A 22,555-nucleotide genomic window follows, 5' to 3' on the forward strand; every position below is an offset into this window, starting at 1 on the left:
CGAGGGGAGCTTAATACAGGTACAGTTGGAGAGCTGGTCTTTCTTTTAGCAGGGTGGTTGTTGGGCAGTCATGGCAGAAGAGTAGGGAGTGGAGGACCTGGCAAATATGGGGGCTCATGCTCAGTACTGCTTAGTAGCAGCAGTGCTAGTAGAAGCAGCAGCAGGATTAGTAGTGGTTGGTACTCAGTAGCAGTAGCAGTAGCAGCAGCAGTGCTAGTAGCAGTAGAAGTAGTAATAGTGACAGTGAATACTTGAAAAATAGCATGTACCAGGAACTGCTATGAATTCTTTTCTTTTCTTTTTCTTTTATTTTCCCTTCCTTTTCCTTTTCCTTTCCTTTCCTTTTTTTTTTGAGATACGGTCTCACTCTGTTGCCAGGCTGGAATGCAGTAGTGCTATCTTGGCTCACTGCACCTTGGCCTACTGGGCTCAAGCAATCCTCCCGAGTAGCTGGGATTACAAGTGCGTACCACCATGCCTGGTTAATTTTTGTATTTTTTGTTTCATTATATTGCCCAGGTTGGTCTTGAACTCCTGCGCTCAAATGATCCTCCCACCTTGGCCTCTCAAAGTGCTGGGATTACAGGCAGGAATCACCATGCTCAGTCAGAAGGCATTCTTTTACCCCTACTTTTGGGAAGAGGACACTGGGTGCCATGTAGTTATATAATGTGCCCAGGGCCACACAAAGTGTAAATGACAGAGCCCAGATTCAGTCTCAGGCACGCTGACTTAGAGCCCTAACCATCTCCAGACTGTCGTAAAGGTGTCTTGAGAACTCTGCCTTCAGTGTCTCTAGCACATGCTTCTTGAACTTGGCCTAGAGATAAGTCTGATGCTAAGAGCTCCCTGGAGCAGTGGGGCATGGCTGTGGGAAATGAGATTGGGGATTATAAATTACCCTAGGTTCCTAGGTCTCCTGGGGCTGGAAAGTCAGGTGACATGCTAGAGAGTTGCTGGGGTGCTGGGCAGGTCAGAGCACCAAGGTACATTCAGGTTGACCAGGAACCGTTTTTTTTTTTTTAATAATGTTTTTCTTTGAGGCGGGGTCTCTGTCACTCAGGCTGGAATGCAGTAGTGTGATCTCAGCTCACTGCAACCTCCGTCTCCCTGGGTTCAAGCGGTCCTCCTACCTCAGCCTCCTGAGTAGCTGTAACTATAGGCATGCACCACGCCTGGCTTATTTTTTGTATTTTTAGTAGAGATGAGGTTTTACCATGTTGTCCAGGCTGGTCTAGAACTCCTGAGCTCAAGCCATCGACCCACCTCGCCCTCCCAAAGTAGTGGGATTACAGGCGCGAGCCACCGTGCCTGGCTGACCAAGAACCCTTTAGAAACCTGTCTCCCACTAAGTACCATCCTCCAAACGTATGAGGCGTGGCATCCCTGCTGACCCAAGTTCACCAACATCCGTGCTGTTAAGACGCCATTCCCAGTTGTCTCCTCCTCAGACAGACGAGGGGGAAGTTTGTGGTCTTGCATGGTCACGACATTGACTCATGGTCTGGGCAGATGTCAAGTTCCCTGTTTTTACTTATCAAAGGCTCTGGGTTTCCTGCATAGCGATGAGAGCTCTGCAGTTTTAGAAGCCTTTGGCCTGAATCGTGAAGTGGGTGTGCAGTTTGCTTGGCAAGGATGAAGACCCCAGATCAGCCACTAGTATGGGGACAGGTCTTCTGTCCTGGTATCTGAACTCTCCCACTAGCAAGGTGGGCCCCAGGTATCAGGGCGGCAGGCTAAGGTGTTAAGATGGACCCACACAGTGCTGGCAGCAGGCACCTCTCATATAAAGTGGAGCCTGGGCTTTTCACAGGAGAGCACTTGTTGGTCATGTGTTTACACCAATACCTTGGTGGTTTATGGTATAAAATTAGACAGTCAGTTATTTTTTAGATGATCATGGTGACTCGTGGATGATGCTCATTTTAACTTTGTGTCTTTAATATGATAACTGGTAGAACTTTTAGTTCCGACGCAGTAAAGTTCACGGAGCTAAAGCTCTTCCCAGTTCAACTTGAAGTAATCCTTGGATTTTTTTTTTTCTTTTCCTTCTGGCAGTGAAAACAGCCTGAATTCTAGTATAAATACTATTGTTTTCCCAGACTTGCCTATTGACACTGAGCTGTTTTGGAGAAGTTGGAAATAATTTCTTAAGATGAAGGTAGTGAGTGTAACATCTCAAAAGCATTTCAGATGCTGTTTTGGGTTTTCAGTCATTAAAGCTATTTATTGACCAGGCATGGTGGCTTATGCCTGTAATCCCAGCATTTTGGCATGCCAAGGGATGATTATTTGAACCCAGGAGTTCCCATCTTTAGTGAGCTATGATTGCACCACTGCACTCCAGCATGGGTGACAAAGCAAGACCTTGTCTCTAAAAAAGAAAATTAGGCCAGGTGCGGTGGCTCATGCCTGTAATCCCAGCACTTTGGGTGGCCAAAACGGGTGGATCACAAGGTCAGGAGTTCGAGACCAGCCTGACCAACCTGGTGAAACCCCATCTCTATTAAAAATATAAAAATTAACTGGGTGTGGTGGTGGGCGCCTGTAATCCCAGCTACTCAGGAGGCTGAGGCAGGAGAATTGCTTGAACCTGGGAGGTGGAGGTTGCAGTGAGCTGAGATCATGCCACTGCACTTCAGCCTGGGTGACAGAGCAAGACTGTCTCAGAAAAAGAAAAAAAAATTATAGAGTTAGAACAAATGTTTCACAACTGATTTTATGAAGATGCTTTTTCATTTTTTGGTCTTGTATCTGTGCCGCTTGTGGATCTTCGTATTTTAGATAGTGGGAGCTCTAAACTCAACCTAGCGTTTTGTAAAAAGCTTCTGTGATGACATTCAGGCCTTTTTTAACCCACTTATGCCAGAGGTTGCCAATTTTTGTGCGTGTGTGTGTGTGAAAAATCAGACCTTGGCGATGACCTTGAGTAGTAGAATATGAATAACTCCCACAAGCTTAGCATTCCAATAATGGAATGCTAGGCACAAATGGGTTAATTCCTCTGGTTACAGAACAACTGTGCTGTGGATCCATAACTCCCTAGCCATATACTCTTAACTAAGCAGAATGCAAGCAGGGCCTCCCCTGGGTACTAATGGTGGCACTAGCAGAAAGAGGGATGGTGACACCAGTTTGCGGGGAGTCTTTGAGTTTGGAATTTCAAATACAAGTGAGATTAGGAATGATTATCAGAGTTAAGGAATGATTATAATGCCCAGAGAAATAAGTACTAGTCTAATGGTGAACTGGTGAACACGGTGCTCTTACAGGCAAATGCTAATTAGAACAGAACAGCCTGCAAATTTCTAGCACATCTGTCCCCTGTGTGCACCTCCATGGAGACTGTGGTGGGGACTGAGCAAGTATCTACCCACTTAGAGCCTGCAGTGGGGCAGGAGGAAGGAGGAGCTTGGGAATCCTCTGTGTGGGCCAAACCACGACACAGGCAGCTTCTCCATTTGTATCTATGCTGCTTGTTGGTCTTTGTATTTTAAATAGTTGAAAACTATCTAAATGTTTCTCTGAGAAATGAGGTGTTTTTTTTTTTTTTTTCCTGAGACGGAGTCCTACTCTGTCGCCAGGCTGGAGTGCAGTGGCACGATCTCAGCACACTGCAAACCTCTGCCTCCTGGGTTCAAATGATTCTGCTGCCTCAGCCTCCCAAGTAGCTGGGTATACAGGTGTGCACCACCACACCCAGCTAATTTTTTTTGTATTTTTAGTAGAGACGGGGTATCACCATGTTGGCCAGGATGGTCTCGATTTCGACCTTGTGATTTGCCTGCCTTGGCCTCCCACAGTGCTGGGATTACAGGCGTGAGCCTTCGTGCCTGGCCAATGAGGTGTTTTTTAATAACTCCAATTCTACATTTCTTGTTCAGCTGCCTGACATGAGGGCCAAGACCAAGCCTCAGGTGGTGTTTTCTTTCTTTGATTGTTTTGTATTTTGAGCCAGTCTTAGTCTGTCACCCAGGTTAGAGTGCAGTGGTATGATCTCGGCTCACTGCAACCTCTGTCTCCTTGGTTCAAGCCATTCTTCTGCCTCAGCCTCCCGAATAGCTGGGATTACAAGTATACACCACCAAATGCAGCTAATTTCTTTTTTTTTTTTTTTTTTTGTTTGAGACGGAGTCTTGCTCTGCCACCCAGGCTGGAGTGCAGTGGCCGGATCTCAGCTCACTGCAAGCTCCGCCTCCCGGGTTTTACGCCATTCTCCTGCCTCAGCCTCCCGAGTAGCTGGGACTACAGGCGCCCGCCTCGTCGCCCGGCTAGTTTTTTGTATTTTTAAGTAGAGACAGGGTTTCACCGTATTAGCCAGGATGGTCTCGATCTCCTCGTGATCCGCCAGTCTCGGCCTCCCAAAGTGCTGGGTGGGATTACAGGCTTGAGCCACCGCACCCGGCCCCAATGCAGCTAATTTCTGTATTTTCAGTAGAGACAGGGTTTCACCGTGTTGGCCAGCCTGATCTCGAACTCCTGACTTCAAGTGATTTGTCCATCTTGGCCTCCCAAAGTGCTGGTATCTTTTTTAGGTTTTTAAAGATCATTTCAAAAATATAAAAATATAACAGGACACGAAGCCCCCTCTACCCCTAAGCCAGATTCAGTAACTATCAACTCATGACCACTCTTGATTTTTATGAAGCTTTGCTCACTGCCCCCTTTGAAGATGTGTGTGCGTGCGTGTGCGCGCGTGCGCGTGTGCGTGTGCGCGTGTGTGTGTGCGTGTGTGTGCGTGTGTGTGTGTGTTTTGAGATGCAGTCTTGCTCTCTTGCCCAGGCTGGAGTGCAGTGATCTTGGTTCACTGCAACCTCTGCCTCCTGGGTTCAAGTGATTCTCCTGCCTCAGCCTCCTGAGTAGCTGGGATTACAGGCATCTGCCACCACGCCCTGGTAATTTTTGTATTTTTAGTAGGGATGGGGCCAGGCTGGTCTCAAACTCCTGACCTCAAGTGATCCACCTGCCTTGGCCTCCCAAAGTGCTGAGATTACAGGTGTGAGCCACCGTGCCTGGTCGCATGTGTACTTTTTAATTGAAGAAACCATTTTGCTTGTCCTGCACAGATTCCCAGGGTCTAGACTGGGCTCATTGTAAATCCCTCCTACCCCTCTCGTGACCCTCTGCATCCCTGCATGCTGTATCATTTAACATGTCCATCTGATACCAGAAGTTAGTAGTTAGATCTAGAAGCTTGATGTGATTCAGATTTTATTTTCCCCCCTCCTCCTTTTGGCAGGAGTACTTTGTAGGTGGGGGTGTGTACCACCTGCCACTTCGAGATACCTCGCTTAGGTCTGGTTGTGTGTGTGTGATATTTGGAGCCATTCATGATCATTGCTTAAGATCCATTAATTTGTTAGGAGTTTGCAAAGTGGTGATATTCCAGTTCCTCATTTATTAGCTGAAATATTTGCATAAAGAGAAACTTTGCCACTGTCAACTCTTTGATACCCTGAGTTACAGTATACTTAAAGGCAGGAGAAATGATTAATTTTGTTACTTTTTTTTAAAAACCGACTTTCAAAATAATGAGTGATTCTCCAGCATTTTCCTCTGGAGTTAATGGATTTTTTTTGTTATTGCTTGTTCTGTTTATTTTGATGAATATGATTATGAGCTCATGGATTTAAACAGTTCTGCTGTGCTGTTCATTATAGTTATTATCCCTGTGCCACACTTTGGCTGTCTTTGGCTAGTGGGAGTCTGTTGAAGTCGGGCTCCGAGTCTTTTGCATGTATACTGTTAGTCTTGGCTAGCTTCCTCATTTTCTGGTATGACAAGATGTTTTAGGCTCCCTGAACAGTTTTTGCTCCAGCTGTGGAATCAACCATGTTTCCTAGCAGCTTTAACTCCTTTTATGTTTATATTTAATATGTTTATATTTAAAGATAAACATATCATGCATTTATGTGGGTATTTCCAAATCCGATTCAGGACACTGGTGTTTGTACTTCATCGCTTTGCTCTTACATCTGTATCTCTTTTCTCCCTTCATCTGTTCTTTTTTCTCACTAGCCTAATCCCAGCCCTTGATATCAACATACTTACTCATTTATTTTATCTTACAGTATCAATACCATTACCCATAATATGATTTCTGAAAATAAATTAAATTTTTTTCTTTGCAGTTTACGTTGTCCTTAGGGTAGATGATAATGTGCAGGGACTATCTTTTCAAACTATTTTTTTTTAAGTCAAACAAACTAGTTAAACTATTTTGTTTAAAGTTAAAAAAACAAATTATGATTCATCCTTTTGTTTGGTAGGTACAGTCTTTACTGAACATTGAATTTTCCCTGCTCTGCAGAATGGAAGGTCTTAGTTTCATCACTGAAATCTCAGCATCCTTTTTTCCTAAGGGGTTTTCTTGGAAGCCTGACATTTGGCAGCAGCTCTGATTAAAAGCCCTTTGTGATCTTAAAAGTTCTTCAGGGTCAGGCGCAGTGGCTTATGCTTGTAATCCCAGCACTTTGGGAGGCCAAGGCAGGCAGATCATGAGGTCAGAAGTTGGAGACCAGCCTGGCCAATATGGTGAAACCCCGTCTCTACTAAAAAAATACAAAAATTAGTTGGGCGGGGTGGCACACACCTGTAGTCCCAGCTACTCAGGAGGCTGAGGCAGGAGAATGGCGTGAACCTGGGAGGCGGAGGTTGCGGTAAGCTGAGACTGCACCACTGCACTCTAGCCTGGACAATAAGAGTGAAACTCCGTCTCAAAAAAGTTCTTCACAGCAGTTCTCCAACCCCTCCAGACTCAGACACAGAGACAGTGCAGGACAGGAGAATAGTGATGTGTACAGGCATTGGTTTCTACACTCCAGAATCTTCCAGGGATGGGGAACTCAGGCCCCACCCTGATCAATTGGCCCTAAATCTGGGGGATGGATCCTGGGCGTCAGTGAGCTTGTAAGTTTCCCGGGTGATTCTAACATGCAGTCAGGACTGCACTGATTCAGAGAGGACTTCAGGTATATCTGGAGTCTTAATGGTTATTATTTCCCCAGATTCACTTTTTTTCTTCCTTATCTCTGGATCTTTCTCAACCCTACTTTTGTCCCCTGTTACCCCATTTCTTTCTTTCTTTCTTTTTTTTTTTTTTTTCCTGAGATGGAGTCTTGTGCTGTTCCCCAGGCTGGAGTGCAATGGTGCCATCTCAGCTCACTGCAACCTCACCTCTTGGATTCAAGTGATTCTCCTGCCTCAGCCTCCCCAGTAGCTGGGATTACAGGTGCGAGCCACCATGCCCAGCTAATTTTTGTATTTTTAGTAGAGATGGGATTTCACCATGCTGGCTAGGCTGGTCTTGAACTCCTGACCTCAAGTGGTCTGCCCACCTTGGCCCCCCAAAGTGCTGGGATTACAGGCGAGAGCCACTGCGCCCGGCTGTATTTCCCCATTTCTAAAACAAACTGCTTACTCATTTTTCCATAGCTCACTCTTTTCTGCTTGTATTTATCACTCAAACAGGTTCTTCTTTGGTAGCTTGTTTCTGTTTCTTGTGTTTTCTTTCCTACCCATGCAATCAGGTGCGGTGCAGTTGGGCAAGGAATATCTGAAGTGCATGGGGGAGCAGGAGCGTGGAGGCCGCATGCCTACTGGGCCTAGACATGTAATGTGTCACTGCAAGAAAGCAAGGGATGGGGCTCAAATGTCAGGAGGCTGAGTACCAAATACTCCATTGAGAAATATCTGCCTTCAAGTACTCTGGGACTCCGGTAGAACCTGAAGTATGGAACACTGAAGCATCATACTGAACTCTTAAAAATCTCCGTGGTGTCACAGTTGAGGAGAATTCCTGTGAAGGAGTAAGGACTGTATTCTTAGCTTGTTTGTGAAAAGACTCTTCACCAGGTCGTAGATTGGTTGGTCTCTAAGATGGAGAATTTATGTGAGTTACTTTTGACCTTGGTACTGATATTTAGAAAGTTTAAATTTGGTTAGTTATAATTTTGATAATGAGTATTTTCCCAGTTGTTTTGTTTCTTATTAATTGAGGGTTAAGATATGGGATGGAGAGGTCCGTGGAAAGGCATGGACCAAAAATCAGCATTACTCACCAGGGAGCCCGTTGACTTGACTGGATTATTAAATGCTGTCCCACGGCAGGGAAATCTGGACAATTAGGTGGTCGTGACCTGCCTGCCTTTTGCATTCTCTTTTGCTGGGTTTATTGCATCTGTTATTTCCTCTGGGGGCCATCCCTCTTGCCGTTTGAATTGTACTCACCCTACGCTGAAATGGAGAAGTGTGTTAACAGGTAACAGTGACTCCCAGGGACCGTGAGAAGTTTCAGGAACATTTAGAAATGCAAAGAGTTAGCACTGAGCTTCTGGCTGATAGCCCAGGTGTGTCTGCTGCGGCCCTGGTTCCCCTTGGCACTCCTGAGCTGGGGCTGCCCATGTGTACAGTTTGGTCTTCTTGCTGTTTTTTTTTTAATTATACTTTAAGTTCTAGGGTGCATGTGCGCAACATGCAGGTTTGTTACATATGTATACATGCGCCTTCTTGCTTCTTGATGTAAATTTCCAGATTTTCATCTCAGTAAACTCTACACAGTCCGTGTTATGACTCATTGTACTGGGGACTCTTCCATAAACTCTTAGTGCCTCTTGAATGATTGGGCATGCTGGAAATGTCACAGTGAGCCTCTGCATTCTTGATATCTGATCATCTTATTCATAATTCTTCAACTAAATGGTATTTTCTGATTTCTGTATCATCGGGGAAAACTTCCATGACCTCCTGGAAGGCAACGCGGTTGGTGAAGTCTGTGAGTTTGTGTGTGTGTGTGTGTGTGTGTGTGTGTGTATGTGTGTGTGTAGGCATGCCAGGACAGGAGTGTTGAGATTTAATGTCATGACCCATTTGAGGAATGGGAATGTCTTCTGTAAATATCCTGATCCAGCGCTAGTTGTTTGGGATGAAAGTGTGTGTTAATTTTGTTTTTGTTTTTTATTGATTCTTCTTCCCTCACTTATGATAGACAAAAAACAGCTATCAATAGCAAATCTGTCAGGTGTTTATTATGTCTTTGTTAAGAAGGAGAGATTGCTTAAAAGGAAAAGTTGTTTTTCAAAGTCAAGTTCTTAAAAGATTTTCAACCTTTTTGCATTTTGTCTTCTGAGAAGTCAGGAGGAAATGATGTCAAAGGCCTACATGTTTACCTTTGGTGACCTGGATTTGCAATGAGTGTTTGGTTCTCTTTGATGGGGGAAAAGGGTCCCTTACAAGGGTTTCTAGAGGGAGGAAGTAGACTATGGGGTGAAGTGCTCATTTGGCAGGGAGAGTAAAGGAAAGCTCCTTTGCTTACCTCAAACCATGGCTCAAGCTGTATTCTGCTGTTTCTTTGCCTTAGTCTTGGAGGTTAACATTGCATTCCCTATGTCTTGTTCCCAGCTCATTGGTGTGGGGTTTTAATTTTGCCTTGGGGAATAGATGATTATTAATATTACTTCAAAACCAGGACCTTCAAAGTATGACTGATTAGAGAACTACTGATGACATTACCTTTGAGGTCAATTTCTGGTGTGTTTAATTTTTGACTCTGCACTACCGGAGCCAAAGTGGCAGTTCTTCTAGGCAAATCTAGGCTTGTAGGGGGCAGAAACATATTGAAGCAATGTCCTCTGGGTCCAAGAGCCTGGAATCCTCCCAAGCCTGGCTCTTTTCCCCACTCCAATTGAAGCTGGACTTGGTTGTCTTAGATCTATCGACACGTGGAGTTTGGATTGGGAACAATTGGAGAGTTTGATTTTCTGATCTGGGTTTGTGCCATTATCTCCGTTCATAAAGGCTCTTAACAGTGAAGAAGGTGGAAAGAGTGGTGGCCTCCCATACAAGAGCCTTCTCAACTTTCCTGTGGGCTGGGATGTCAAGAGTTAGAGGAAGTGGGGTGAGATCTGGGGTGTCCATTTGTAAGCAAATTCCTTATTTCTCTTTGGTCACTTGTTTTCTTATTCACCTTAGGCCAAGATTTAATTTGGTAGTTTGCCAAGTGTGCTTTAAAGCACTGTTTGTCATACTGAGCACCCACAGTGTACCAAGCACAATATACTAAAACTTTATTGCCTTTGAAATTAGAATTTCGACTTCAGGTTAAAACTGCTATCAGCTTGTCTTAAAGAAGAAAACAGTTCTGCTTTTCTTTTAGATTAGTGATGAATGTTGCACTTTGAAAATATAAAAGTAAAACTTGTGTTAAGAAAAAATGAGCCTGGGTGCAGTGGCTCACATCTGTAATCCCAGCACTTTGGGAGGCTGAGGTGGGAGGATCACTTGAGCCTAGGAGTTTAAGACCAGCCTGGGCAACATAGTGAGACCCTGTCTTGACAGAAAAAAAAGAAAAAAGCTCTGCATGATGATGTGCACTTGTAGTCCTAGCTACTTGGGAGACTGAGGCGTGAGGATTGCTTGAGTCAGGGATTTCGAGGCTACTGTGAACTAGGATTGTGCCACTTTACTCCAGTATGGGTGACAGAGCGAGCAACATCTGAAAAAAGAAAAAAGAAGAAATGGTGTGGTCTTTATGTCTAATTAAAGGCTTTTTTTTTCTTCTTTTAGGAAAGTGCCAAAGTAATCCAGCCCATATTTTTGGGAAAAATTATTAATTATTTTGAAAATTACGATCCCATGGATTCCGTGGCTTTGAACACAGCGTACGCCTATGCCACGGTGCTGACTGTTTGCACGCTCATTTTGGCTATACTGCATCACTTATATTTTTATCACGTTCAGTGTGCTGGGATGAGGTTACGAATAGCCATGTGCCATATGATTTATCGGAAGGTAAGTGACATTCAGCATTAAACATGTACCTCACCTGAAGTATCAGAAGCATTCTGGGAAAGTTTTATGTAAATTAAATACTGCATAAATAGCCACTGCCCTCCCGCCTGGGTGACAGAGCAAGACCCTGTCTCTAAAAAAAGAAAAAAGAAGAAAACTTCTGTAAATAGAATCATTTACACCTTACTAGAGAAGCTTGCTATTTGCATCAGGCCAATGTTTTTTTTTCTTTATGCAAAATTTTCCAGTGTATAATGAAAGTTTTCTACTGCTGTCAGGGCATGGCTGCCTTTGATAACAGGCTGTTGCAGAATACTAAATTTATAATGAAATCTAATTAAAAATATCAAATTGGTTTTCAGTGTTTCTTTGCCTCAATCTCATAGTTGTGTTTATGGAAATTTTTGTTGTTGTTCGTTAAAACCTTCACTTATATCACACTTGTATTAAGAAGTGAACTTCAGTGAAATTGGATCTATGAAATTAAATCTAGGAGAAAAGAATATACTTGAGAAAGAGAATTCTTGTATTTTTTAAATGAACCATTTAGTCATATTCCATATAATTTTCTTAACTGAAGAAAAATGTAAGTGGAATCTGTGTCAGATACGGGCTTTCTTTATATTCTATATCTAGTTGTGGTTGTTTTTAATGGTATTTAAGAAAATAGTAGGATGTTTGGGATAACACTTTCAATTTTTGATTGTTTTTCACAATTTTGGAGAGAACTTACAGTGTTTCTGTTTTCTGGTTGGTTTTCATTCAAAGTAAGTTTTTACATTAAACAGTTGTCCCTTGGTATTCGTATGGGATTGGTTATAGGACCTCTTGAGGATACAAAAAATCGGAGGATGCTTAAGTCCTTGATATAAAGTGCCATAGTATTTGCATATAACTTATTCATACCCTCCCATATATGGCATTTTATTTATTTATTTTAAATAATTTCATCTTTTTTAGATTCAGGGGTAGAGGTGCATGATTTTTCCACGGGTGTATGGTGTGATGCTGAGGTTTGGGGTATGGATGCTCCCGTCTCCCAGGCCGTGAGTGTGGTACCTGATAGGTAGTTTTTCAGCCCTTGCCGCATTCCCTCTCTCCCCACTCTTGTAGTCTGCAGTGTCTTTGTTCTCATCTTTATGTCTGTCTGTACCCAATGATTACCTGCCACTTATAAGTGAGAATATCTGGTATTTGGTTTTCTGTTCCGGTGTTAATTCGCTTAGGATAATGGTCTCCAGCTGCATCCATGTGGCTGCAAAGGGCAAGATTTTTTTTTTTTTTTTTTTAATGGGTGCACTCCCATGTACTTTAAATCATCTTAGCTTACTTATAATACCTAATACAATGTAAATATACATTATATAATGTACAATATACAATGTACATTGGTACAGTTATATAATGTACATTGTACGTTATATAATTGTACATTGTAAATTGTATATTATATAATTGTTCATTATGTAATGTAAATATACATTATATTAGGTATTATAAATAAATGTTTAGGGAATAGTGACAAGAAAAAACTATGCGTGTTCACATAATCACCTGTTTTGTTTCCCCCAAATATTTTCAACCCCAGGTTGGTTGAGTCCAGGGATGCAGAACCCACACATACAGAAGGCTGACTGTATTTTCTTTCCATCAGGGCAGTAATAAGATAAGACCTGATTTGATATTTTCTTATTTTATTGTGCTTTTGTATGAGATATGCCATAAATTATACCATAGTTTGCCCTGGTCTTGCCTGTTACAGAAGGAGTAGGATTTCTGGTTTCTTTACAAAGAAGTTGTCATAGAGATGCTAGTGTCAAGAGCTAAAGAACTTGTCATTAAATCAGTCCTGGATATCTCTTTGTCCTGGGCCATTTTTTTAAGCCATTAAAAAATTTTTTTTTAAACCAAGTCTTGCTCTCACCCAGGCTGGAGTGCAGTGGTGCAACCTCTGCTCACTGCAACCTCCACCTCCCGGGTTCAAGCGATTCTCCTGCCTCAGCCTGCCAAGTAGCTGGGATTACAGACATGTGCCACCACGCCCAGGTAATTTTTGTGTTTTTAGTAGAGACGGGGTTTCACCATGTTGACCAGGCTGGTCTTGAACTCCTGACCTCGTGATTTGCCCGTCTTGGCCTCCCGAAGTGCTGGGATTACAGGTGTGAGCCACCGCACCCAGCTCATTTAAATTTAAAGTATTCTTCTTTAACCTCGTTGTCACTTATCCGGAGCTTCCATAAGGTGTCCTCCCCAAGTCTTCCTTTGACATGGGGAAATCGATCTTGTAATTCTGTGAATCCTGGAGGCCTCGTGTGTTAGTGTCTTTGGTACAGTGTAACAGGTTTGCCCGGATTCCTCATGTGTGACGTGAAAATGATAACAAGGCTTGTACATACTAGTCAAGGGGTCTTCACCACCACCACCACCATCACCAGCATCATCAGCAGCACCATCATCTGTGTTATTCTCCTGTACTCTCTTCTGCCATTTAGGAGAAGAATACTGAGGTTTTTCTATAAATTAGCTAGTTTTTTGTCTTTCAAGATCGTACTTCTAATAAACTCATAAAATTTTCACTAACACTCCACTTGCAAACTTTAAAAACACCCTACATGAAGTCCGGTTTGAGGTAGTGGTTCAGTAAAACACAGCTCTTTGTACAAGTGAGATATTGTTCACCTGTTTTTCTTGCTCTTTTCCACTAACGCTTTGGAAAATAGCCTTTGGGAAATCTGATCTAACTCAGCAAATTTGCTTACCTGCATGTAAACATCTCCCAAAGGTATTAATTTACCAGTTTGATTATCTTAGAAGTATTGTCTCTTTACAAAGTCAAAAATTGCTTGGGTTAAACCATAAGACTTAACCTGAAATCCCAGAAATGTGGGAAAGACGAATATCCTCGTGTCCTGTTTTGTATGTGGAAACATGCCCAGGTGAAGAAATAAGACACTTCCTCCTCACCTGTGGGCTTCCTTGGGGCAGAGACTGGCTCTGCAGCAGGGCTCTGAAAGGTCCCTCTGCAACGCTGGCAGTTTCCACAGAGGCCCCACATCCTAATTCCCAGTCTGGCAGAAATCAGGTTGAGTGTTGCAAATGGAATGACTGCGGAGCCCATCGTCGTCATTTACTGTTGAATGATCTTGTGGGATGTCTGCAAATGACTTGTCATTTATTTACTTTTTCACAGCTTTGGTAAAATTACTTTAGGCTTTTTCATCATTATTTTTTTTCTTATTGTAGTAAAATATGCATAATACAAAATTTACCATTTTAACTCTTTTTAAGTGTACAATAGTTCATTGGCATTAAGTACATTCACATCACTGTGCCTCCCAACCCCACCATCCATCGACAGAATTTGTTCATCTTCCTGGGTGGAAACTCTGTACTCATTAGGCACTGATTCTCCACTCCCCCTTCTCCACAGTTATCACCCTGCTGCTTTCCAGCTCTATGAATTTGATGACTCTAGGTATTTCATAGAAGTAGAATCTTATGGTATTTGTTACTTTGTGCCTGGCTCACTTCATGGAGCATAAGGTCTTCAGGGATTATCTATGCTGTATTGTATGCCAGAATTTAATTCCTTTGAAAGGGTGAATAATATTCCATTACTTGGATATGCCACATTTTGTTTGTCCATCCATCTGCCACTGGGCATTCGGGTTATTTCTGCCTTGTAGCTATTGGGAACATTGCTGCTGTGAACACGAATGTACAGTTTTCTCTTTGAGTCCTTGCTTTTTGTTTTCATTTATTTTTGTGGGGAAAAGAACGAGAGATCAGTTGGTTACCATGTCTATATAGAAGGAAGTAGACATAAAAAAACTCCATTTAGTTCTGTATTTGAGATGCTGTTAATCTGTGACCTTACCTTCAACTTTGTCCTTGCAAGAGACATGTGCAAAGGTGACTTAGGTTAAAAGGATTTTGGGCGGTGCAGAATGTGCCTTGTTAAACAAGTGCCTAAAGGCTGCTTATGGTTAAAGGTCATCAACATTCTCTTAAATCTCAAGAAAGAGAAAAACATTTGTCTGCTGCCCCTCCCTGGGCAATGGAACATCTCCGGGTAACGCCCATTGTGCGTTCTGTTTACTGAGCAAGGAGAAAACCACCTTTAGGAATAAGGTGGGGCTTGCTGGAGCAATACTGCTAAAAGGTTTATGGAGATGTTCGCATATGCATCTCAAGGCACAGCATTTTCCTTTAAACTTATTCATGTCACAGGGATTTTTGTTCATATGTCTTACTGCTGATTTCCTCCTACCATAGTCCTATTGTCCAGTCACTCCCTTATCTTTTTGATGGTAAAGATAGTTGTCAATAAATACTAAGGGAACTCAGAGACCGGGGCGGCGTGGGTCCTCTGTAAGCTGAGCGCCGGTCCCCTGGGCCCCGCTTTTCTTTCTCTACACTTTGTCTCTGTGTTTTATTCCTTTTCTCAAGTCTTTCGTTTCCACCTAACGAGAAACACCCACAAGTGTGGAGGGGCAGGCCACCCCTTCAATTTTTATTTTTGAGACGGAGTCTTACTCTGTCTCCCAGGCAGGAGTGCAGTGGCATGATCTTGGCTCACTACAACCTCTGCCTCCTGGGTTCAAGTGATTCTCCTGCCTCAGTCTCCTAAGTAGCTGGGACTACAGACACCTGGCACCATGCCAGGCTAATTTTTGTATTTTTAATAGAGACAGAGTTTCACCATGTTGGCCAGATTGATCTCAAACTACTGACCTCGCGATCTGCTCACCTCGGCCTCCCAAAGTGCTGGGATTACAGGTGTGAGCCATCATACCTGGCCGAGTCCTTGATTTTAATACACTGGAGTATATATTTAGAGGTGGGGTTGCTGGGTTATGTGGTAATTCTATGTTTAATTTTTTGAGGAACCACCATACTGTTTTTCACAGTGGCCACACCATTTTGCATTCCCACTTACTCTTTAATAATTTGTCTGTTTAACTTGAGAACTAAATGAGATGTTTTTATGAATCATGACTAGCTTTAATTTGGATTGATGGCTCCAAGGGTGGTCTGTTGAAATGGTTCATGGTGGTTTGTTCAGGTTCCTTGTGTTATTTCTTATAACTTTTACCAAATAAAGAGACTGTGCAGCACAGGCTGTATTTTAAGTGAGGTCAACAGATTGGCATTTAGAATATGGGCTCCTCATGGTAATAGTACTTGCTCATGTTAGAATGTCGTCAGTCACAAGTCATATTCCCAGCATGGGTTCGTATAACCTCTGCAGTGGGGACAGTGCCTTATCTCCTGTTTTTACTTTTATCTGGGACCCAGAAGCAGGGGATGTATCCATCTTCAAGTCTCAAGGGGTTACTTCTGTAGCTTAGAGCACATGAGTTGGGGCCATGTTGGAAGAAGACAGTCCCTTAGTCACACTGAGCATGGATTAAGGATAGCTGAAGATCTCTAGCCCCAGCCACCAGTGAGACTGGATCTCCCATTTGCCCATGCCTACCTTGGCTTAGGGCCAGAATAGATCTGAGCCTGAATGCTAAATGTCTGTAGACCTACGATGGAATGGAGGACAGTTTCATTAATCAGGATGGGCTTGTCATCCCAGCTTTCGTATTATAAAATACATTAGGCATAGAGATTCTTCCTGAAGATCTGTGGCCTAATTAGCTCGAGATTTCCTGACTTCGTGTCTCATTTGAAGAACCATGGTGGCTCCTGCAGTGAGCTGGCTTCTGAGTTGTGGATTTTGATGTTAGGTTGGCTTGTCCTGAATGCCAGGTAAAGCCACAGCAGTCCCTGAGCCTGCTGGTGCTCCTCTCTGCTGTTTGCAGACTTCTTTGCAGAGTTGATTAAATTTAGGGAAACTTTTTATTCTGGTTAAAACTGCTCGTCTTCACTTTCTTTAGAGTTACTCTGAAGGACAGTTTGAGGTAAAGTATCTGTCCTTCATTGTTGCAGGAAGTCAGGGACCCCGAATGGAGGGACTGGCTGAAGCTACAGCAGAAGAACATAAATTGTGAAGATTTCATGTACATTTATTAGTTCCCCAAATTAATACTTTTATTAAAATTTCTTATGCCTGTCTTTACTGCAGTCTCTGAACATAAATTGTGAAGATTTCATGGACACTTATCACTTCCCCAATCAATAACCTTGTGATTTCCTATGCCTGTCTTTAATCTCTTAATCTCGTCATCTTCGTAAGCTGAGGAGGATGTATGTTGCCTCAGGACCCTGTGATGACTGTGTTAACTGCGCAGACTGTAGAGCATGTGTGTTTGAACAATATGAAATCTGGGCACCTTGAAAAAAGAACAGGATGACAGCAATGTTCAGGGAACAAGGGAGATAACTTTAAACTCTGACTGCTGGTGAGCCGGGCGGAATAGAGCCATTTTTCTCTTCTTTCAAAAGCAAATAGGAGAAATATCGCTGAATTCTTTTTCTCAGCAAGGAATATCCCTGAGAAAGAGAATGCGTCCCTGAGGGGAGGCCTCTAAAATGGCTGTTTTGGGGATGGTTGTCTTTTACAGTCATAGATAAAGGGATGAAATAAGCCCCCGTCTCCCGTAGCGCTCTCAGGCTTGTTAGGATGAGGAAATTTGTGCCTAATAAATTTTGATCAGACGGTTTGTCTGCTCTCAAACCCTGTCTCCCAATAAGATGTTGCCAATGACAATGCGTGCCTGCAACTTCATTAGCAATTTTAATTTCACCCCATCCTGTGGTCCTGTGATCTTGCTCTGCCGCCATTTGCTTTGTGGTATTTTATTACCTTGTGAAGCACGTGATCTCTGTGACCCACACCCTATTTGTACACTCCCTCCCCTTTTGAAAATCACTAAAAAACTTGCTGGCTTTACAGCTCAGGGAGCATCACAGAGCCTGCTGACATGTGATGTCTCCCCAGACGCCCAGCTTTAAAATTTCTCTCTTTTGTACTCTTTCCCTTTGTTTCTCAGACCAGCCAACACTTAGGGAAATAGAAAAGAACCCACGTTGAATATCAGGAGTGGGGTTTCCCCGATACTTTATCTTCCGCCTTCTAAGATGTGTTGAGTCCCTGCAGACTTCCTAGTTTTCCTTTATCGTTTATTACACGTCTATCCTAAAAGAAAATATGGAATATATGTATGCAGTATATCTCAAAGGGATGCTTTCTATAGATTTCTGTAATCACCCTAAGTGCATTGTTTAACCATTTAAGAGATACTGTGTGGTTCTCTTTTTAGAATTCTGTAAGTTGGGGGGAAAGGCATATTCCCTGTATCCAGGGAATGGATACTGTAGGAATACATGTATGTATTCTCTTGGATACTCCATCCAGAATTCATATTATCAGGTACTCTTCATCTTTCTGAGGAAAGAATTCCCGTTTCTTTTAATCCTGTCATTTGAGAGCCCTCTCCTTTTGACCATTTCTTTCTTTCTTTCTTTTTTTTTTTTTTTTGAGACAAGGTCTATGTTGCCCAGACCAGTCTCGAACTCCTGGGCTCAAGGGATCCTCCTGCCTTGGCCTCCCAAAGTACCAGGATTACAGGTATGAGCCATCACACCTGGCTTTTTTTTTTGAGATGGAGTTGTACTCTGTCGCCCAGACTACAGCACAGTGGCATGATCTTAGCTCACTGGAACCTCCACCTTCCAGGTTCAAGTGGTACCCATGCCTCAGCTTCCCAGGTAGCTGGGATTACAGGCATGGTGGTGCATTTTTGTATTTTTAGCAGAGATGGAGTTTCACCATGTTGGCCAGGCTGGTTGCGAACTCCAAACCTCAGGTGATCTGCCTGTGTTGACCTTTCAAAGTGCTGGGATTACAGGTGTGAGCCACTGTGCACGGCCTTGATCTTTTTCTTCTCTTTTCTGGCATTGCTGCAGGTCAGGTATATTTTTAGGTCAGTGGTCAGAGCAGCAGACAGCCTCCTCTGCCACAGACTGAGTAGGAAGTAGAAAGCGCCCTCCCATGATGCACAGAGAGGCTGGGCTTGTGCACCTTTCCCAAGTCATGTCTGCCACCCTATGCAATAAGTAGAACTTGAAGTAAAAAAAAAAATGCACCATCATGTGCCGATGGTGAGAAGATTGCAGCCCCCTGTAGCTCTCCAGCTGCATCCCAGTCTTCCTGCCCTGTCTCCCTCTGGGTTTTCTCAGTGGATGTGGAAAGACAATTGATAGAAAATTTTGTCAACATCTGAGCCATACAATGTTGTGGTTATAGTTTTAAAACAGAACTTTTGTTTTTATTTAAAGCTAATTTTATTTCACTTTAGACTCTATATTGCTTTATATTTAGACTGAATAGTATGAAATTACAGTATTCAGGGCCAGGTGCATTGGCTCACACCTGTAATCCCAACACTTTGGGAGGCTGAGGTGGGTGACTCACTTGAGGCTAGGAGTTCGAGACCAGCCTGACCAACACGGTGAAACCCTGTCTCTACTAAAAATATAAAAATTAGCCTGGCATGGTCATGCACGCCTGTGAGCCCATCTACTCGGGAGGCTGAGGCACAAGAATTGCTTGAACCCAGGAGGCGGAGGTTGTAGTGAGCTGAGATCTATGCCACTGCACTCCAGCGTGGGTGACATAGCAAGACTCTTCTTTAAAAAAAGGAAATTACATATATTCAACTCCTTTGGGCCTTTTTACAAAACTAGCAATTTCATATGGTTCAAACTAACCTTTTGCCTATTAATCTCTAGATAGGTTTCCTTTCTGAGGATTCGTAGGGAGCCTCTTGAGAGTGTTGTCAAAGTGAAACTGTGTGGTGTATGTGGAGGTAGAGTTATCTCCCTGGACACACGTGATACTTTGGACTTCCTCTTCTAATGTTATTTTCTAAGTTTCTGACAAAATTAGAATGAAGCAGTAGTGCTTCTTACATTGTCTATAATACATTAAAATGTTTGCTTCAAAAACTTTTTCCCCCCCATTTTTTGGTTTTACTTCTGATGTGAACTTGAATTGTACCTGGGCATTTTGTGAGACGTTAGTCTCATCAAGGAACAATTTGTCAGTCTTCTAGTTTGCTAGGGAATAGCTTAAGAGGAGCTAAGTTAACTTTCCGTGGCTTGGAGTTTGAGCTAAGAAAGCAAGTTAAGGAGGGAGGACTTGTTTTGTTTGGATTTTTCCAAGAGGAAATTTCTGCTGCTGAAGATTTAGGAGTGTCAGATGCGTCCTACCATCTGATAATTTTATTTGCCTCACTGGGGTGTGGGTACAAACTGGAGGAAAATGCTTTAGCTCAGTGGTTCCTCAAACTGCTCCCTGTTGTATTCATGAGGGGAAATATTCAAAATAACACTGGTGTCTGGACTCTTCCCCTAAACATTCTGAATTAATTGCTATAGAGAAATTTTAAAAGCTCCTATGTGATACTAATAGGCCTCAATTGCGTGTTCAACTTAATTTTATGCTTTATAACTAAGACCTTCCAGTTCACAGAGATAGCATATGGATTGCAGGTTTAATCCCCCTCACTGGTGAAGAACTCCTTCGGACTTGTAGGTATAAGTCTCAAGCATGGTACCTGCTCATCAGCCCGAGTGTCCTACCATCTGGTCTGGGAATCTCATATGCAGGAGAGCCCACGTGTTGAGTCAGGTGTCCAGGCACTTTGCAGAAGACTCCATGAAGTCTGCTAGTGGCAGATTGGCAAGGGTAGAGATTGAGTGTGGACTCTGAGAGCTATCACAGACTCAGAGCAGTCAGACCTGAGTTCACATCTCAGTGTTGTCATTTTCTAAACTGTAAAATCTTGGAGAAGTGCATTCACTTTTCAGAGCCAGTTTCCTGATAACAACTTGTTGAAGACTATTTCCCCACTGAATTAAGTTGGAAAAATGTTATAGATTAAATGGCCATTTATGTGTGAATCTGTTTCTGGATCTTTTATTCTGTTTTGCTGATCTATATTTTGTTTTGTTTTACAATAGTCAGGTGGATAGAATCTATTCTTTCTTCATAGCAAATTGTCTTAATTACTATAACTTTATAAATCAAATACTGAAAGTTACCCAACCTGTTTTTTTTTTTATAATTGTTTTTGCTATTCTAAGTTTCTTGTATTTTCATATTGACTTTAGAATCAGCTTTTCAAGTTTTACAGGAAACTGTTGGGTTATGCATTGGAATTGTGTTAAATTTATAGACTTAGAGAGAGTGGGCATCTTAACATTATTTAGATTTGCAGTCTAAGAAAATGGTGTATTTGCCTTTTCCTCAGTTATCTAGATCTTTATAAGTTTCTTTCTTTCTTTTTTTTTAAGTAGAGATGGAGTCTCACTATGTTGCCCAGGATGATCTTGAACTCCTGAGCTCAATTGATTCTCCTGTTTCATCCTGCCAAAGTGTTGGGATTACCAGCATGAGCCACTCACTCCAAGCCCTAGATCTTTAACTTGCCTTATAATTATTAGGATAGAGATCTTAAAGATCGTTTGTTATATTTTTATTCCTTAGCATTTAAAAAGAATGCCGTAATTCAAAGTATCATTTGTGCTGTTATAAATGATATTTTATTTATTTATTTAATTTTTTTTGAGACAGACTCTCGCTCTGTTGTCCAAGCTGGAGTGCAGTGGCACGATCTTGGCTCACTGCAACCTCCACCTCCCAGGTTCAAGCAACTCTCCTGCCTCAGCCTCCTGAGTAGCTGGGATTACAGGTGTGTGCCACCACACCCGACTAATTTTTGTATTTTTAGTAGAGATGGGATTTTACCATGTTGGCCAGGCTGGTCTCGAACTCCTGACCTCAGGTGATCTACCCACCTTGGCCTCTCAAAATGCTGGGATTTCAGGAGTGAGCCACTGTGCCCGGCCATAAATTGTATTTTAAATTTTCACTTACCATTTGTTGTTAGTATATAGAAATACAATTTAATTTTGTACTTTTGCTTTGTTTCCTGAAACCTTGCTAAAGTACATTAAGTTGCAGTAATTTTCGGCTGTTTCCTTAGGATAGCTATTTAGATAATCATGCCTTTGGATAGAAACAAATATACTCTGTGTGTGTGTGTATGTGTGTGTGTGTGTGAGAGAGAGAGAGAGAGAGAGGGAGAGGGAGAGAGAGTGGGGGAGAGAAGTTAAAATCTCCAGTTATGAGAATTTTTCTCTTTTTCTCTTTAGTCATGAACTTTTTGCATCCTGGTTTACTGGATTCACTTGTATTCAAAAGTTTCTTACTGGATTCATTTGTGCTTAAGGTTTATTTGTATTTAATATCCCCTCACTTTCACCACCGTACAATATTTGTGCTTTAATTATTCAGTTGTCTTTCCGCAATTTAAAAGAAGAAAAAGAAGAAAAAAAATAGTTTTAAAATTACCCACTGAAGTACCATTTCTGGTGCTCTTCATTCCTTCCCTTAGCTCCAGGTTTCCATTTGATAGAATTTCTTTTCAGCATGTAAAACATCTATTAGCATTTCTTTCTTTTCTTTTTTTTTTTTTTGAGACAGAGTCTCTCTCTGTCACCCAGACTAGAGTGCAGTGGCGCAACCTCAGCTCACTGCAACCTCCGCCTCCCGGGTTCAAGTGATTCTCTTGCCTCAGCCTCCCGAGGAGCTGGGATTATAGGCGTGTGACACCACACCTGGCTAAATTTTGTATTTTTAGTAGAGATGGGGTTTTGCTATGTTGCCCAGGCTGGTCTTGAACTCCTGACCTCAAGTGATCCACGTGCCTTGGCTTCCCAAAGTGCTGGGAATACAGGCGTGAGCCACCACGCCTGGCCAACATTTCTTATAGTACAAGTCTGCTGGCGATGAATTCTCTCATTTTGTTCT

At 42.5% G+C, this 22,555-nt stretch overlaps 1 protein-coding gene across 1 annotated transcript in view; it reads left to right on the plus strand.

Annotated features, from left to right (window-relative positions):
* The window catches only part of ABCC4 (ATP binding cassette subfamily C member 4), a 301,134-nt gene that overhangs the window by 62,766 nt on the left and 215,813 nt on the right, over positions 1 to 22,555 (plus strand). Inside the window, exon 4 of the mRNA XM_033177424.1 lies at positions 10,564 to 10,788. Coding sequence (XP_033033315.1) covers positions 10,564 to 10,788 — 225 coding nt within the window. The remainder of the gene's footprint in view (positions 1 to 10,563; positions 10,789 to 22,555) is intronic.

The sequence above is a fragment of the Trachypithecus francoisi genome, unplaced genomic scaffold (assembly GCF_009764315.1).
Source record: "Trachypithecus francoisi isolate TF-2019V2 unplaced genomic scaffold, Tfra_2.0 Lachesis_group18, whole genome shotgun sequence".
Classification (NCBI taxonomy): domain Eukaryota; kingdom Metazoa; phylum Chordata; class Mammalia; order Primates; family Cercopithecidae; genus Trachypithecus; species Trachypithecus francoisi.